At 36.0% G+C, this 19,287-nt stretch overlaps 1 protein-coding gene across 2 annotated transcripts in view; it reads left to right on the forward strand.

The window, feature by feature from the left end:
- The first annotated feature begins 775 nt into the window (after nt 1-775).
- The window catches only part of EDEM3 (ER degradation enhancing alpha-mannosidase like protein 3), an 81,200-nt gene continuing 62,688 nt past the window's right edge, over nt 776-19,287 (forward strand). Inside the window, exons 1-2 of one of the 2 annotated variants that reach the window (XM_037825178.1) lie at nt 776-1,148; nt 5,758-5,803. In XM_037825178.1, the coding sequence (XP_037681106.1) occupies nt 988-1,148; nt 5,758-5,803 (207 nt within the window). In that variant the 5' untranslated portion in view covers nt 776-987. The remainder of the gene's footprint in view (nt 1,149-5,757; nt 5,804-19,287) is intronic. The other variant, XM_037825179.1, reaches the window with a different exon arrangement.

Genomic DNA, 19,287 nt, shown 5'->3' on the forward strand with positions numbered 1-19,287 from the left:
GTTAAGTGCTCATTGGAATCTAATCCAGCAGTGTGATAAGGCCTTTTTAACGAACTTCTCTACGCCTCGGTTTCCTCATTTGCAAAATGAGGATGATAGTACTTACCTATCAGAGCTGAGAAGACTACATGAAATAAAGCAAGTAAAACTGTTACTACATTCCGTCAGAGGCTCAATTCATTTTGCTGTTACTGTTTTGTAAACTTTCTAAGGGCAGGGGACAACTTCAACACGATCCTTATGGCATTGTAGCACCAATCGGGGGACCTGTGAGCCACATCCTGCCAACTCTTAGGGCAACGTCATTAGCAGAAGGAGGGATACATAGCTGACGGGTTCCAGGGGACTCGGCAACCTACGGAGGACGGACAGGCCGCAGGGCGCCGGGAAAGAGGGGTCCCTGGGACCGCCGGTGACCCTCGGAGGGACCACACGTCCCAGAATGCAGCCCGTCCACTCCGGGTAGAAATTTAGCGAGGCTGCCCCCGAGTCAGAGTGGGGGAAAGAGTCGGGGAGGAAGCAGTGAACGCTGGGACCGGTAGTCCTCAGGTCGGAAGTTCACTGGTCTGGGGAGGGTCGAAGCGACAGGTCCCTCCCCAGTCCCGCCTTTTGTCCACGTCTCACTTCTCCCAGCCAATGCACTGTCCTGTCGCCGGAGCCAACCCCGCTCGGATCCCGGTCCAAATTGGTCCTGAGGCTCCACGTGTTCAGCCCTACCCGGAAGTAGCGTTGGGGGAGGCGGTTTCCTAGACTACGACACCGGAAAGCTGGGGGAGGTGCTTCCAGGTTGTTGAGGGCGGAGGGCGGTGGCAGCGCTGGCGCTGGGGACCGGCTTGGTGGCTTCTGGAAACAGTTCGGTGCCGGCGCCCGTCCGCGTTTCTCTGCATCCTGCCCTCCTCACGGCTTGCAGCCCCCTAGCCACCGGCGTCCGGCGATGTATTCCACCCGCCGGGCGTAGCAGCTGCGCGTGCGCGGAACCGTGGGGCCATGAGCGAAGCCGGCGGAGGCTGGGGCTGCGGGTCTCCGGTCCCCCAGCGACCGCCATGGAGCTTGGTGGCGGCGACGGCCGCGCTCTGCCTGGTATCGGCCACGTCCGTGTGGACGGCGGGGACCGCGCCCATGAGTAGGGAGGAGAAACAGAAGCTTGGGTAAGGATGCTTGGCTCCCTAGGGTGGGTTCTCCTTGAGGGTGACCACTGGCGAGGTGCCTGTCGTTGCGACCTGGGCGCGCAGTAGACTCTGCTGTCGCGACTGGGACGGTCGTCGGTGTCCGGCGACCCCGGCGGGGTTGGCAGGACCGGGAAGCTGGGGGCCGTCTCCCGCGATGTGACCTCGGGGGACTGTCGGGGTGTCGCCCGAGTCGTCAGGAGCATGTGCCAGTTCCTTGATGCCAGCCCCAGTGTGTCAAGACGCCTGCCGTGTCCTTGGCCGTGAAGGGGGCTACAGCCCGTGTCTCTGCGCGGGCGAGTGTTGCGGTTGCCTTTCGTCGGAGGCGTTTTTAGGTTTCTCGCATAAATGAGCTCCGATCTAAGAAAATGATGCTGATCTCACAGTAGTTAAGGGAAATAGTGTTTGCACCTGTTGTAGAAAAGGGACGTCTATTGGAACTTAAACTTTGCACGTTACTGTTTCCTTTCAGTATTTTCTTGCTTTTCGTTTTCATAATAGAACAGAATATTTGATGGTGGTGTTTAGAAGTCCCAGTTAAGTATTCCTATTTACGTAACTCAACATAATTTTTTCAGTCCTGGAGTGTCATCAAAGTTATCAGTTATTGTCAATATTTAATTCAGAGTCGATATTCTTAACATACAGTGAGATAACACAAATGAATAAGAAAAAAGCCAAGAACCCAGTAGAAAATGGGCAAAGGGCATGAACAGTTAATTTACAAACGGAACAGCAGATAGTTAATAAACATGAAAAGTTACTGAACTTCACAAATGTGGAGATGCAGATCGAAACAACGAGAGCTGGATTTTTGCCCATCAAATTAGTAAAAACGAACACGTGTATACAGTATTGGCTAGTTAAGGTGTGAGAAAACATTTGGTGGAAGTGTAAACTGCTATTAACTGGCAGTATCAGCTACAGTTTAAATTGTGTATATCCTTTGATTCATTAGTTGATTCTGTACCCTACAGAAATAAAAAAAAAAACACTATTATTATAGAGATAAGTGTACCAGGATGTGCATTTTGAAAGAAAAGAACTGTTCTTTGGAGGAAAATGGTAGAATATGGTACATCCATATTATGGAACAATAGTCAGAAACTAAAGAGAAAGTGGTAAATCTTTGGAAGTTATCCAGGATATACTCCCAAGACAGGCAAACAAACATACAGGTTCTAGAATATGTATAGTACTATCCCATTTTTTTTTTTTTTTAATTGTCTAAGCTGGGGGAAAAGTGGAAAGATGATTACCTCATGGGGTTAGGATGGAGAGGAGGGGGGACCTTCAGGTTTTACTGTATATACTTCCTTATTTAAATTGTTATAAGAGTGAGTCTTGTACTCACAAAGTTTTTTTGATGGAAAAAAGATAAAGTATCAGCTTTCAAAACAAAATGACCAGTAAACCCTAATAATTAAATATCTTAAATTCTCTTTTTACTAATTGAATGTATCATTGGTAACTTTTTAATTTAATTTAATTTTTTTTATTTTACAGAATGCCCCACTCTGTGCCAGGCACTTTGCATATGTTATCTCTGTAATCCTCACTATTTCTTAATGAGGCAGATGTGATAACCATTTTGCAGATGAGGAAATTGAGACTGAACGTTGACTTGTTCAAAGTCACCTAACTACTAAGTGGTGGAACCAGTATTCAAACCCATATCCGACTCCAGAGCTGATGTTCTCTTCATTGAGTTGTCTTATATTCCATAAGACTTGGAAAGAAAGTGAGCAAGTCTTAAGGACAGCAAGTATCTTATTTGACCACCACTCCCCATTCTTCCCTTGTTTATTAAAAATTGTTATTTGAAAAAAGCCTCTGGATAATTCAGTTTTAAAAGCATCTTATTTTTAAATAAGGATAACTCATTTTTTACCAAATTAATTTTTAACTGGAAAAGTCCAACCAAATTGACATTTCAGCTCAAATTTTGAGATCATATAAGAAAGTGAAATTTTAATTTTTAATTTTTAAAATCATCTAGATTGCCATACTCTAGAGTAATTTCCAACTGGGAATTATTGGGAACATGAACTCTGATTCATTAGGTTTACTTGTGTGCTTTTTTTTTTAAAGCCCAAATAATGATTTATGATAAAAAGGCAAGAAATGCTCCAACCCTTTTTCTAACCCCCAAACCAAACAAATAGTAATGGAATTTCACAAATAGTAAGCAGTTGCTCAGTTGCTTGCAGTTTATAATTGTAGAATTATTTACCTGGTCTTACATAGTCATCCTATCTGTGATATATTGGTTTTTTGTTTGTTTGTTTTTAAATGTTACAGCTGAAGATTTTGCTAATGTTACCTTTTCATTTAAAAAAGGAATTATAAAACAGTCCAATTTCTACAGCATGTTGGCAGGCAATGTAACTTAGAAAAAGCTGACTTAAAATTATTATTTTTAATAATGAAAGAACATAACATTTTACTAACTCACCATAAGTTTCCAAGATTCAGGAGTGACTGTCAGGTAGTGAGTTGTTTTGCAGAGACAAACTCAGAATCAGAATATTTCTTAACAATTCTAAGGCAGATAGGAATAGAAACCAAATAATCATTAGAAAAACCTGAAATGATAGAAATCATTAGAAATATCAAAGGAAAAGAGTATCAGTGTTTGAAAAACCAAAAAAAATGTGAAGCATTTGATATTGCTAAAGCCATTATATGCATAAGTCAGCAACAAATCAGCCTATCTCAAAGTAGACTAAGCTGCGTGTGTTGGTTTGAAGCTGTATGTACCCCAAAAGAGTATGTTCTTTTTTTTAAATGCAATTGTATTGAGATATATTCACACACCATATAATTCATCCAAAGAATACAATCAGCGGCTCACAGTATCATCATAGAGTTGTGCATTCATCACCACAATCAATTTTAGAACATTTTCATTACTCCAAAAAAATATAAAAAATAAAAAATAAATAGGAACACCCAAAACATCCCATACCTCTTACCCCCTATTATTTATTCATTATTTACTTATTTATTTTGTCTTTATTTTATTACTCATATGCCCATACACTGGATAAAAGGAGTGTCCGTCACAAGGTTTTCACAATCACACGGTCACCTCATAAAAGCTATATAGTTATCATCATCAAGAATCAAGGCAATTGGATTACAGTTCAACAGTTTCAGATACTTCCTTCTATCAATTTTAATACCCTCAAAACTAAAAAGTAATATCTATATAATGCATAAGAATAACCTCCAGAATGACCTCTTGGCTCTATTTGAAATCTCCTAGCCACTGAAACTTTGTTTCATTTCTTTTCCCCCTTTTGGTTAAGAAGGCATTCTCAATCCCATGACGCCAGGGCCAGCGTCATCCCTGGGGGTTGTGTCCCATGTAGGGGAGAGGGTAGTGAGTTTATTTGCCGAGTTGGCTTAGAGAGAAAGGCCACATCTGAGCAACAAAAGAGGATCTCTAGGGGTGACTCTGAGGCATGCTTGTAAGTAGGCTTAGCTTCTCCTTTGCAGGAATAAGTGTCTTAAGATCAAGGGCTTGTCTTATTAAATTGGGAGTCCCTAATGCTTGAAAGAATATCTGGAGTTCCCCAGGTGGGGAAGTTAAATATTTCCACATTTTTGCCACAGTCCCTCAAGGGACTTTGCAAATACTTTATTTTCTGCCCCAAATACTCTGGAATGTATCGGGGTATTACATTAACCTGTACCGAAAAACAGGATCTCATTCCTTATTCTAGGTTCCATGTAATTATTTTGTTTAAATAAAGTGAGCTTACAGGTTAAATTAGATAGTGTGCTACAGAAAATTTAAATTTTGTACCAAATAAGCATCTCTTCCTTTGGTCTCACACAGAAGTTGGAGTTTTAAAATACAGTCAATATCATCTTTTACCTTGTATTCTGATTTACCTTAGTTCTAAACAAGTCAATTTCATTCATATCTCTAATTGAAGTCTGATCTCTTTTTTGGCTTCTTTAGCAGTTGCTGGATATAAAATTATTTTTAAATGGAGGACAGACACGTAATTTTTGAACTGTGGGTCTGATTCCCAATACATTTTTTATCTAATTGTTGAATAGATATAAAACTTTATGGAAACATTTTTTGTTTGATATAGTAATTATGCTACCATAGTGCATTTAGATATAGTAAACGCATGCATACCATGCATATGCTTTCTTTTGATAAAGCATGTAGTATAAGCAATAAATGGTACCAATAACTGTTTCTTTTGGGGCTCTCCAGCAATATTCTCCTTGTCCAGACAGGTGAGTTAATTATCTTAAGAGGTCATTGTTTTTCAGCATCAGATTTCCTTCTCTGTGCATGGCATGCATCATTCATCCCTTTTCTTAGAAAAAACAGTAAGGTGAATTAACATAAATTACTAGGAATAGTAAAAGTTTGGCCCAACTCTGTGTGGTGAATTCATGAAAGCTTGTCTACTAACATTGGTTTATTTCTTAACTCCATGTTCCCCTCTAACTAAATTTTAAAAAAATTTTTGTTGGTGTATTTTTATGAGGGAGCAGTAACTTTTCAAAAGAAAACAAATAGAATGTACTTAACTTTTTCCCATTTCTGCTCTTTTAAAATTAGGAATCAAGTACTGGAAATGTTTGATCATGCTTATGGTAACTATATGGTAAGTAGAAAGCTTATCTTTACATATTATTTATGTGAGCTGACAGGGGACACAGTCGGTTTGGAATTTTGAAACCCGAATAGCATTTTAAAAAAACGAAGTCTTAACTCCAAGAACAGCAGGGCAAACATAGCCTAACACAGTATTCCTGATAATGGTTTTTAGGGAACCAGTTTATTGAATAGGTAAGAATAAATTGAAAATAGATTATGAAACTTTGTATTATAAGTTTCCTTTAAAGCTGTGAATAATGTTTACTGAAGGCTTTAGAGTTAGATATTGTGGATGTAAGAATGAGTAAGATGTTGTCACTAACCTTAAGAGAAATTATTCTCTAAAGAGTTCAAAAGGAAGCTTTACATGTAAATGTGTGTAATTTTGAAGAGTATAATCAAATTATCCTGAGAATTACTTATAACCTTATTTTTGCATTTTAAAACATGTCAGCAGATTTTCTTTTATGATTACGGCCTATAAAATGTGGTTAGGAAAAGTTTTGCAGAAAACTAACTTAATTTATTCTGCTTTAAACATTTTCCATCTGATTCTGTGATCTGTTTTTCATTATATATTAACCAAAATATGTTGTCATTATCTTTATCTGTGAACATTTAAGTGAATATACTTTATGCATTTTTGTATTCTTAAAGTCTTATATTTAGTAGTCCTTGGTCCATTTTATAGTGTGCATTTAAGAGCACATATTGAGTTTTTAATAAATGTTTTTAGAAATTAGTGGCAAAATTTTGGATATTAGCTCAATTTTTAATTGAAAACACAGTTTTACACTAATTTTTCAAGATCTCATCCATTCTTTTAATATTTCTTTTAAAATCATTATCCTTGTTTAATTCATTGGGGGCAGTTTAGCACATCTAAGCTAATGGTTTTGAGATGACCAGGTCCATGCAACACCCTCAAACCTTAGCCATGTTATACATGCATACTTTTGGTTCCAAAGTTGAATAAAATGGTACATAGCTGGATCAGTTCAATACATCTTGCTGTGAGTAGGATCTTCTCTTTATAAAGTGCAGTATCTTTAATATTTTGTCCCTTATACAGTAAACAGCAGAAAGTTACAGCAATACATTTTTTCCTACATTTTTTTTCTACTGTAGAATATACTTAATGTTTTATGAAGGGGAGGTGGAAGTCTTCAGAAGTTTTCTTGCCCCAGTTCTGTTGCAACCTAACTGGCTAACTTTCTGCTACAACTATCTGGGAGATCTGAGGGAGAGAGATTTCACCCCCAAAGACTGGGAGCCCTTGGGATTAACAACCCCTTCCATTTTTCCAGGGAGGCCACACCCACGTTTAATCCATTGCAACACGTTTAAAAGTGTTCAACTATTTTACAACCTGAGTGACTCTTGCAGTGTACTTGTGTTATGCTTAAATCATGTGAGGTTTGTAACCCAAGATTTAGTCTAGAATTCACACTTTGTCTTTTCAAGTTCTCATCTAACATGACACAGTTCTAAAATATTAAAGATCGTCCAAGTGGCTTGTATTTGTTATTTGAAGTCAGTTGAAAAAATTTTCCAGTTTTTATACTCAAAAACAGCATTAGCTTGCTATAGAGTAAAAGTGTCTAGGTTAGGGTTGGATGGATCTGAATTCAAATATTATCTCTACTATTTACTAGTATAATCCCTAAACAGATCATTTAACTCCTCTGAGCTGTGTCTTCCTCTGTAAAATGGGGATGGTTATAAATGGTTATTGTAGAGTTTTGAGAGCAGAAACCATTTCTTTTCTTTCTTTTTTCTTTTTTTAAATTCATCTTTATATGTCCTGTGCCTAGCATTGTGTCAGATATATAAATGCTTATTACATGTTTTTTGAACAAACCAAATTGAATTCTTGCAAGATTAAATCAAAGAATGTTTATTTTTTGCATTTAATTATTGTGATGTAGCTTTGCTGTTTAAATAAAAAAATCATTTAATAAACTTTTTTTAAAATTCAAGTTTTATGGTGAATTTTGGGGTCTATAAATCTATTTACTTAGTTGTAGTCAGCTGTCTACTGTGCTAAAATATAAAATGCCTAGCAGAAGGTAGGCTTTTAATAAATTTAGAGCACTTTTCTTCATTTCTCATTAGTACTTTCTAATGTTACTCTCCAGTCTAGTCTACAATTAGAACAATTGCTTTTAACCTTCTTGGTTCCCACCAATGGTATTTCCAAAGATAGGTAATATAATATGATTGAGAAGGAGACCTCTGGAAATGAAGCAGGACAGTCTGAGTGTGACTCTCTTGGCTGTGCTGTCTACCAGCTTGGTTACAATGGGAAAGTTACTGAGCTTCCTTGAGTCTGTTTCCTCCTCTCTGTAAGATGGAGGTAATGGTTTGCCTGCCTCACAATTTCATAAGGATTAAACAAGTTAATATAATTAAAGTGCGAAGAACTGGTGTCTGGCAAATAGGAGGCCATATGAGCTTACTACTACTGTACTATCACTACTGCTATCACTATTCATTCTTTGCCTGAGTTTGAAATTACCCTCCTAATATTCATCTAGGCTTTAACTCAGAACTTGTTTCCCAGATTATACATAGAACATCCTTAAAGTACACACATTCTTTCCTGTTCTGGGCATATGCCCTTTGAGTTTATTTTTGACTTTCTTTTTTTGTGAAGCCCCCAGATTCTATTAATGTTGTTTCTTTATAACACTGCCCTGCTAGCTTTAGGTAGATTACTACCTCTCTGCCATCCTTGGAGTTAAATCCAGGAATTTTCTGTTTGTATCAATTATTGGCATAAGTATTGATATTTTAATGACTGTATTTGATAGATCTCTAGCCCCAGACTGCACAGTTCATCCACAGTGAATTGCACAGATGGCTTTCTCTTTTTCCCAAATAACATGAAATTTAATGTTTGTTTTGGCAATTCTTGTGTGACCTTATTTAACCCTAGACCTTAGCCACTTTAGAGTTCCTATTTGGCATGTTTTGAGTATTTGTGCCTAGTTCAGTTTGCAGATTAATTTAGATAACAAAGTGACATGTATTTGGGCCACTTGAATGAAGAACTTTCTTTGTATCTGAGCTCTATGATTTGATCTTTGTTTCCCATTTTTTTTCTGTCTACTGTAGACAACTTAATTAAAATATTAGACTAGTTAGCAAAAACTACTTTGGTAAAGCCCAGTACCTTACAAATAAACTTGAAAAGAGTTGGTGAGCACATTTTCCTTTTAGTAGGAATTATGCTTAATAACCACTTTTAAGCTTTATTTTTTGAAACACAGTTCAAAGAAACAGTAGATAGGTCTTTATATCATTCAAACCAAAGGAACTGTTTTTTAAAAAATAACACCCTGTGGATTTCTAGAATTCTATAAGTTTTCATGGTAATGTTTCTTTTCTTTTCCTAATGCTTTTTTTTTTTTTTTTAATAGTTTGCTCATCAAAAAAGAATAATCCTAAACCAAGTCATTAGAAGTGGTATTAATGGTTGAAGGGAGGAAAGATAATTTATATTTGACTATTTTTGCATGGGACTACTTTGTATTAGTTGTTGTTCCTTGGCCTCTTCTCTAAGAATATCCTAAAACCCTACCAAAATTACATAAGAAATTTTTTAGTATCCCGTCATGATGTTCTATAATCAGACCCTATTTTCTAAACAAGATTTTTACTCAATAGGACTAGGCCTTTTTGTTTAATCAGCTTTAATGAAGTATGATTTATAGACAATTTAATTCCAATTCTAAGTGTACGATTCTGAATTTTGACAAATATATACAGTTATTTAACCATCACCACCGTCATGATATAAGAATATTTCTGTAACCTCCCAAAGTTTCCTTGTACCACTTTAGAATCCATCCCTTCTACCCACCCCCAACCCCTAGCAACCATTGATCTACTTTCTGTCACTGTAAGTTTTCCCTTTTCTAAGATTTCATATAGATGACATACAGTATATAGTCCTTTGATTTCAGTTTTTTTATTTAGCAGAATGCTTTTGAGATTTATGCATGTGGTTGGATGTACTTTGTTTCCATTTATTGCTCAGGATTATTCAGTTGAATTGATAGAATAACAATTTGTTTATCCATTCACTAGTAAATGAACATTTGGCTTGTTTCTGGGTTTTGGCTATTATGTATAAAGGTGCTATGAACGTGTGAGTACAAGCTTTTGTTTGGACATTTGTTTTCATATATTTCCCATCTAGGAATGGGATCACTCAATCACATGGTAAGTGTAAGTTTAACTTTATAAGAAACTGCAGAGTCTTCTGAAGTGGCATGTAAGATTTTGCATTCTCCACTAGGAATGAATGTGAGTTTCAGTTACTCTACATTGTCTTGAACACTTGGTATTCTGTCTTTTTAATTTTAGCCATTCTAGTAGGTGTATAATGGTATTTCAGTGTGATTTTAGTTTGATTTTCCCAATGACTAATGATTTTGCAGATCTCCATGTGCTTTTTTGCCATTTGCATATCTGTTTTGGTAAAGTATCTGTTCAAATCTTTTGCCCATTTTAAAATCAGGTCATTTGTCTTGTTATTCCTGAGTATAGTGTCTTAGTTTGCCAGGCAGTTATGACAAATACCACACAGTGGGTTGGCTTAAACAGCAAGCATTTATTGGTTCATGATTTTAGAGGCTGAAGTTTAGATGAAGGTGTTGGCATGACTATGCTTTCTCCTGGGGTTGTCAGCATTCCGATGCTGACTGACAACCATCCTTGGAGTTCTGTAGTTTATTAATAACCACCTCCTGACACATGATGATGTCGTCTCCTTTTTCTTCCAGTTTCCCACAGACTTCCAGCTTTTCTCTGTGGCCTTCTCTTTATAAGGTCTCCAGTAATTTAGATTAAGACCTACCCTCATAAAGTTGGGCCACACCTTAACTAAAAATAACATCTTCAGCAAGTCTTATGATGTGTTCACACCCATAGGAATGCAGATTAAATAAAAAATATGTGTTTGTTGGGGTACATGATTCAACCTACCACATATGGTAAGATTTATGAATTCTGAGTATCAGCCCTTTATCACATATATGTTTTGCAGATATTTTTTTCCCAGTCTATGGATTGCCTTTTAGTTTTCTTAAGAGTGCCTTTGCAGAGCATAAAGTTTTTAATTGTGGTCAAGTCCAGTTTAATCATTTTTTCTTTTATGTTTTGTGCTTTTTTGTATCCTACTTAAAATATATTTGCCTTGCCCAAGGTCACAAAGATTTAAAATCTTCTGTTTCTAGTTGTTTTATAGTCATAGCTATTCATTTAGCTCAGTGACCCGTATTGAGTGCATTTTTATGTGTGGTGTAAAGTGAGGGTTGATTTTTTTTACCCGTGTGGCTAGCCATTTATTCCCGCACCATTCATTGAAAAGGATGTCCTTTCTCCTTTGAATTACTTTGAGACCTGTGTAAAAAACATCAGTTGACAATATATGCACAGGTCTGTTTCTAGATATTTTATTCTGGTCCATTGATCTAAATGTGAGTTCATCTGCCAATATCACATTGTTCTTGTTTCTGTAGCTTTATATAATAAGTCTTGAAATCAGGCAGTACATATCTTTCAGCTTTGTTCTTTTTGCATTTTCATGTAAATTTTAGAATCACATCATCAGTTTTTACCAGAAAGCCAGCCAAGCATTTGATTGGAATTAATGTTGACCCTATAGATGAGTTTGAGGTTTGAGTTCTTAACAATATTGAGTCTTCCAATCCATGAGCATTGTATGTCTTTCCATTTATGTAGGCCTTATTTAATGTAAAAAAAAAAAATGTGGTTTTTAGTGTACAGGTCTTGAACATCTTTTGTTAAATTTCTCTCTCAATATTTCACATTTTTGAGGCCATTGTAAGTCATAGTTTTTCAAATTTTAATTTGCAGTTCTCCATTGATGTTATATTGTAATATAATAGGTTTTTGTATATTGCCTTTGCCTCCTGTAACCTTGCTAAACCCACTTAATATTTCTAGTAACTTTTACTTTCCTAGATTCCTTAGGATTTTCTACATGGACGATCATGTCATCTATAGGGTTTTATTTGTTCCTTTCCAATATACCTTCTTTTTATTTCTTTTTCTTGCCTTATTTCAGTGGCTAAGACTTCCCTTACTATGTTGAATAGAAATGGTGAGAGCCTTGTCTTTTTCTTAATCTTAGGGAAAAAGTAATCAGTGTTTCACTATGAAATACAATTTTAACTGTGTGTTTTTATAGGTGCCATTTAAAAGATTAAGCTCCTTTCTATTCCCAGTTTACTGATAACTTTCAACATGAAAGGGTATTGAATTTTGTCGAGTACTTTTTCTGCATCTATTGAGATTAACTTTTCTTTCTAATCTGTTAAAAAGATGGATTTATTTCATAACTTTATTATTTATTTAATATAACATTATTATTTATTTCATAACATTGCTTCATAAGTTCAGTTTATTGTCACTCACCAAAACCAAATTGATTAAGATATACTGAGGAATTTAGAAACGTTGTTGTCATCTAACTTTGAGTATAAATTTAAAGTAGGCTAGCTCTTTACTCTGTGGTGATTAATTTAAAATCTTTGAAACAACTGCATTTTTGTTACTTGTTTCTTCTCAGTGCTGAGAAATATTCCATAAAATATGCCACCTAAAAGAACAATAGATGTTCAGTGTAGGAAGTGCATCCAAAAGATTAATAGTTTAGATGAATGGGATCTTAAACCTGAAAATGATTTGATTAGTGAGTATGAATGGGGAACAAAAATGAATAGGAAAATTTGACTTGGGGGGATGAAAATAGAAATGATAAGTTGCTCAGTTTCAATCAGTAATTAGTATATGCTATTAGTATGTGATAGATGATTTATTAAGTATCATTTAAAGGAATTCTTTAGTTTTGTTTTAGGAAGGAAAGTCTTTTCTGCCTCAAAGAGGAAAATGTTTAAAAATAAGGATCTGGAATAAAACATTTAAAAATGCATATTGGAAATTAAGTAGAGTTTTGTGTTTTTAATAACTCACTTTTCTAATTAATGCTTTTGTTTTATTATTGTTTTCACTAGAATAAGGATTTTTCCTTTGCCTAGTTTTGGAATTGATTTTACTAAAGAATCAATTTTAATGCTGCTTTGACTTTATTATTTAGAGCAGAGTTATATCATCTCAAATACCCAGAAAATATAGAGTCTGCTGTGGAGGGTCTACTATTTTTGTTTTGCTTTTGGTTTTGCTCTTTTGAATATGGCTAGGCATATGTTTTACTCAATTTATGTAGCACTCTCATCACCTGAGTTTCATTTCTGAGTGATAATTTATTAAATGTTTTTAGTGGTTCTGAGTCCTATCAGTAGGAATTACTTCTTCCTAGTTCTTGTAATCCATTGTGAAGAGGAAGTATTACTGTATTTCAAAAGGCCAGAACTTTGAGGCCTAATAAGGCTGTTTGCCATGTATGCATTACACTGGATTTATGCAAACCACCTGTGGTTTGCTTTGTGGTTAACCTGACCAGTAAGCTATGGTTTTATTTTTATCTTTAGTCTTGAAACTGGGGGACAAAAAGTATTTTTACACCTGGTTCAAAACTGCCCCGTATGATTATTCTGGTTTGCAATTGCTATTGATATTTTTCTTATCTGGCTAAGCTCAGGGTTTGAATTTCATATTTAATTTGAGACTAGGTGTTTGTATTTTGTGAAACCCTAAAAAATAGTATGAAGCTTTCAAAGCAGTGGTTTAAATAGTAAGGAAATTTTTACAACCAAATTAACATTTGAATGATCTCTTACAAAGTATCTTTCAAAATATATCAGCAACTTTAAAAAATATTGCTTTTCTTGAGTCACTTCTAAGTGTTGCTTAATGGGTTAGATATGAAACTATAAAGGAATAAAACATGAGTATTCTGGGAAATCACGGTTCTTTTGAAACTGACACATGAAAAAGTAATTATGAATTTATGCTGACAAATTATATGTAATGTTAAAATTGCGAAGTATTTAATACAGAATTTAGTAGCTCTGTGTGAATTCTCAGTGTATCAAAGCATTTGTTCCCTGAAACCTGTACTCAGGAAATGAATCAATATAGAGTGCTGAATTTCTCTAAATACTTGAAGGTTGGTAGTCTTCAATGCTTTTTGTGTTCTTTAGCCTGCTTTTTGTTCATTATTTTTTCCCTTTTCCTTTCTGTTGGTATAAATGACTGCAGTAACTACAAACACTTCCAATAGCAACAAGTCTCAATTCAATTATTACTCCACAGGTTAAGGGCAATCCTCAATAAGATTGCCCTTTGGGTGCTATTTCCAAATTCAGGGTCCCGGGCTTATTATCATTTCTGACCAGTTGGCTACAGATTCGGAGTTTCCACCATCCCCTTGGGTTTGGTAATCTACTAGAATACATAGAAATCACAGAACTTGCTAAAAGCCCTATATTTAGGATTTTTCTAAAAGGATACAGGTAATAAGCCAGGAGAAGAGACAGAGAGAGCCAGGTCTGGGAGGTTCTCAAAGGCAAGCTTCCCTGTCCTCTCCAGGAAAGGTCAGGACTTATCATGGTCCTGGGATAGGGATATATGTTATCAATTGTGGAAGCTCACACCAAAGAGTTTTGTATATCCAGGGTTTATATAGGGTTTCATTATGTAACCATTGGTGGACTCAGTGCCCACATGATTGAACTCAATCTCCAGTCCCTTTTTCCTCCCCTGAGGTCTGTGAGGTTGGGCTGAAAGAAGTGACTCAAAGTCCCAACCCTTTCATCACTTGGTTGGTCTTTCAGGTGGCCAGTCCTGCTTTAAGACTGCAGGTATGGCGCCCTAGCATACTGAACTGTCAGGTGTGATCTAGAGGCCCATCATGAATAACAAAAAACACTCCTATCATGGGAAAATTCAAAGATCAGCCAAGGTCTTTATTACAATACAGTTGGTCATGCCTTTAGTATTCCTGGCCTCTATTCTGTTTTTCTGCTGTAAGTTTTGGATCCAAATGATTGAGTTGAGTGAGAGGCAGTAGGGTAGAATTGGATGTGGAATCGGGAGTAGTTTTGCTCAATTTCAAGAATTAAGAAAGAACACAAGGGCATACAAGTAGTAAAAACAAGTCGTATGCAAGGCATGAAATACCAGATTAGTTTTAGAAATTGACAAAGCACTGTCCAATGAATCTGAGAAGGGTGTAGAAGATTATCTTTAAAGGTCTGGTGGGAAGAAACTATATCTCAAGCTCTTCCTAAGGATCCAGATTGTTCTTCCAAGTATGAGGCAAGAGACAGAGAAATACAATACCCACAACCCCTCCTGTAAAACAAACGAACAAACAAAAATAAAAAAGCTGAGGACAAAATCTAGGTAACCAAAGGTGGCTAAAATGAAAAACTCAGGAATGAAGAAGCAATAGGAAAATTTGTGTGCATTGACTTTTTAACTAGAGTACTAACACCAGCAACTGAGAATTAGGATTACAGACCTCGATGTAAATGTTACAGATGTGGATGATAGGAATGTATAGGTGGTTCTTGCTCTGCATGGTAGTGTAGGACTGTAAAAATGATCTTACAAGCTGAAACAATGCAAAGCGATCTTTATCTGTGGGAGAAATTATGATTGTTCTGTTACCTTTAAAAATCTTTGTCAAAACATTAAAACCCTTTTACTGTTGGTTATAAATGTATGGGGAAATGGAAAAATTAGTAAAACTAACAATTGCTTAGTATACTGTAATTCAACGTTTTAGAGACATTGAGAATTAAAGTGTTTTATTTCTTTGTAAAAACTTAAGTTTGAACAATGCCTTTCTTCTTGTATAACTTAAGATACAGAATGAGCTTCTTTTCTGTGGCCTTTGTGAATTGTCATACTCCTTTCTAAATTTGGATCAGCTTCCAACATTTTGTTCTTTGTACTTTCAAAGTCATGAACTATCTCTGTAAATTCCTCAGATGGGAAAGTTTTTGCGTGCATTGCTTCTTCTAGAACATCTTCATCCTATACATCACAACCACTTTTCATCATTTATGTTGATAATCTCACCTTCATTAAATTTCTCTGGATACATGAGTAGAGTCTCTTGGATGGTGGCAGTGTCGGCAGTCCCATGATTATCTGTTTCTCCTGTAACCCTATTTACATTTGATTAGAGTTTCACTTCCAGTGTTATCACTCTGTTTTTTGTTTTTTGTTTGTTTGTTTTGTTTTGTTTTCGTTGTTGTTGTACTTTCATCTTTTTTGGCTAATTCCTTCTTTCAATTATACACTTTTGTCTTGTAGGTATATCAGTGGGAGACAAGAAGGCATCACAACTGCATGCTTTGCTGTCTGTTCATGAACTGAATAACAGATCCACAGTGATTAATCACTGATCATGATGAACATCGTTGTTTATGTAGTGATTTGTAGACTGAAGAGGTGGCACCAAAGTCTATGTTTTATTCAGTTATTTGCAGTTGTTATATCTTGGTATCTTAGTTTGCCAAGGTTTCTATGACATGTACAACTCAATGGGTTGGCTTAAACAACAAGCATTTATTGATTCATGGTTTTGAAGCCTAGAAGTCCAAAATCAAGTTGTCAGCAAGGCCATGCTTTGTCCTGGAGTTGGTGGTGTTTGGGAGGTGGCAGGTTTTCACATAGTGATCCCTCTTGTACTATTCAGGTTTCTACTGATTTCTGACTCCTCCTGCTTTCTGGTTTGTAATAACTGACTGCATCCAAATTTCTTGTATTTATAAGGCCTCTAGTAATACAGATTAAGAACAGCCTGGTTCAGTTCGGCCACACCTTAATAAATAATAACGTCTTCAAAAGGTCCTAGTTACAAATGAGTTCATACCCAGAGGAATACAGATTATGATTAAGAACATGTCTTTTGTGGGGTACATGATTCAATTCCCAAGGTAGCTGAAATTCAAACCATGTTGTTGTGTTACCAGACTAAGGCAGTGGATTCTTTTGCCTGATGCACTCAAGTGACCAATTCCTGAGACACTGGAGTTTCAAAGAGAGTTTATTGCTAGGTGTGAAGCGGGAGGACAGATGCCCTATGGGTCCAAAATCTGTCTCCCCAAATGGCAGTAATTCTGATAGTTTTATAGCATCAAAAGATGGTCAGGTTTTAGGATAATGATTACAGTAGCCCCAGATGATGTAATTAGAAGTGATTTAATTATTGAGCATGCACAGATTGACTACATGCTTAGTCACAGAACGTATGTAAGAAAATGGCGGCCTTCATATGATAATGGGCATGATGTAGTATTATAATGAGGTATAGGTGACTTGTAGGATAAAGTCAAAGCTGTGCATGTCAGGCGGGCCCATTTTGGTTAGATCCAGCTTTGGTTATTAAGATAGTTTTGGACTTAGGGTAGGTTAGTTCTGGGCTAACCCAAGACCTTTCATTAATAAACATGCCTGTCTTTAGTGATCATAAGACTTTGAAGTCGAAAAACTGGATAAATGGGTACACGTGAAGATAAGTCACAAGGTTTTTACAATCACAAGGGTACAACATAAAGGCTATACAATTGTTATCAGAGATCAAGGCAGCGGGATTACAATTCAGGTTTCAGGTATTTCCCTCTGTCTGCTCTAATACACCAGAAAGTAAAAAGGAATACCTATATAATGATTCAGTAATCATAATCAGTCCTTAAATCCTAACTTCTTGGTTACAGTTGGAGGACTGGTGGTATTTAACTAAATTATGGCAATTGAAACTCTTGCATAGCGAAATCATGCAAAGTGAAGACTGTCTGTGATAACATATCTTGCAAAAATCTTAAATTGACTGGAAAAAAGTATGAGTATGTTAATCCTATTATTCCTGGTAGGTAATCAATAAATACTGTCTAAAGGTGAAATTTAATTAGCACAGTGCTTCTCACCTCTCAGTGTCTCTTCTAATCATAATTTGTTAATTTTAGAGGAATCTTTTAGGGACTTTTTCCTGGCGAAGAAAATATAAAGTTCAGAAGTTTTTTTCTGTTTCTTTCCTTTTCGGTTAAGATCAGGGACCAGTAGGTGGAATATTCCAGCCCAGTTTCCCTGAAGTAAATACCTATCTTACAGAACCTAGTTCTGGCTTCTGGCCATTTATGTAGGACCAACAGCATCAACTCTCTTCCACTCTGGACATTAACATAACACTTACTGAATCTTGTCTTTATTCCTAGTACCCATGTTGTTCACATCACAGCTTAATTTCTTATAATCTACTACTTTCTTTTAGAACTTGCAAATTTCTTTTCTTACTCTCAAGCTCAGCTATATTTTAAAAATGTAGTCAGCATTTCAGTGTGTTTGTAGTGGGTAGGAGGGAAGATTTCTGTATGTGATTCATCACCATCTAGACTGGAAAGGCTATCATGGTCATTCTTAAAAAAAAAAAAAAAAATCCCTTTCATAAAAGTAACCAAGACTCTAAAGTACCTAGTAATAAATATTAATAAATATGTAAGACCTATAGGAAGAAAACTGTAAAACTTAAATCAATGCATAAAAGAAGACCTAAATTAATGTGGTGATACACTGTAATCCTAGCTAGGAAGACTCAATTGTTAAAGGTATTAATTTTCCCCAAAGTAGGTGCTTCCAATTGGAATTTCAGTGGAATTTTGAGGAAACTTTTAAGTTATCCAGAGAAGTAAATTCAAGAAGGTAGTTAAGAAAAATATTAAGAAAAACAATGAAGGGAAGAGGGTAGCATTGCTTTACCAAGTAGCAGAATATGTTGTAAATTAAGAACAATTAAGATAATGTGATATTGGAACAAGAATAGGCAAATAGGTCTGGAGAACAGAATGGAGACTACAGAAATGTGTAAATATACAAAAAATTTTGAACAGTTAAAGCTGGTATTTCAAACAGTTGAGGAAAAGGTGGAGTATTCAAAAAGTGGTTTTTAGAAAATTTGCTTAAATTTTGGGATGAACAAACACACTTGCATCCCTATTTCACATCATAAACAAAAATAGATGCCAGATAGAATAAATATATAAACATAAAAAAAAATCATAAGACTACATTTTCAGAGGCTCAGGGTGGCCTTCTTAAACATACCTGAAATCCACTACCCACTATTAGATTTAACTCCGTAACCAGTGCCTACTTTGAAAAGTGAAGCAAAAGACAGAAGAAAAATATTTACAATATTTGTAACAAAAGTAATCTATAAGGAGTCCTTTTGACCCATAAGGCAACCTACAAAAAAGGACAAAAGGTAGAAATAAACATTTTACAAAGGAAACAGTGGCTAATATAAAAAGTTGCTTATCCTCATTAATAGTAAAACTTCAGGTACCAAATATTTTTTATCCAGGATATTGGTAAAATTTAAGCCACTGATTATCTCCCGTGTAAGTGAAAGTATAGTGACAGTGTAAATTGGTATGCTCAGTTTGGTAGCATCTATCAAAAGTTAAATACCCATATCCTTGACCCCGAGCGTTTGTTTCTAGGGCTCTAGTCCACAGAAATGCTACCATAGGTGCATACGATATATGC

This window comes from Choloepus didactylus, chromosome 2 (assembly GCF_015220235.1).
Source record: "Choloepus didactylus isolate mChoDid1 chromosome 2, mChoDid1.pri, whole genome shotgun sequence".
NCBI lineage: Eukaryota > Metazoa > Chordata > Mammalia > Pilosa > Megalonychidae > Choloepus > Choloepus didactylus.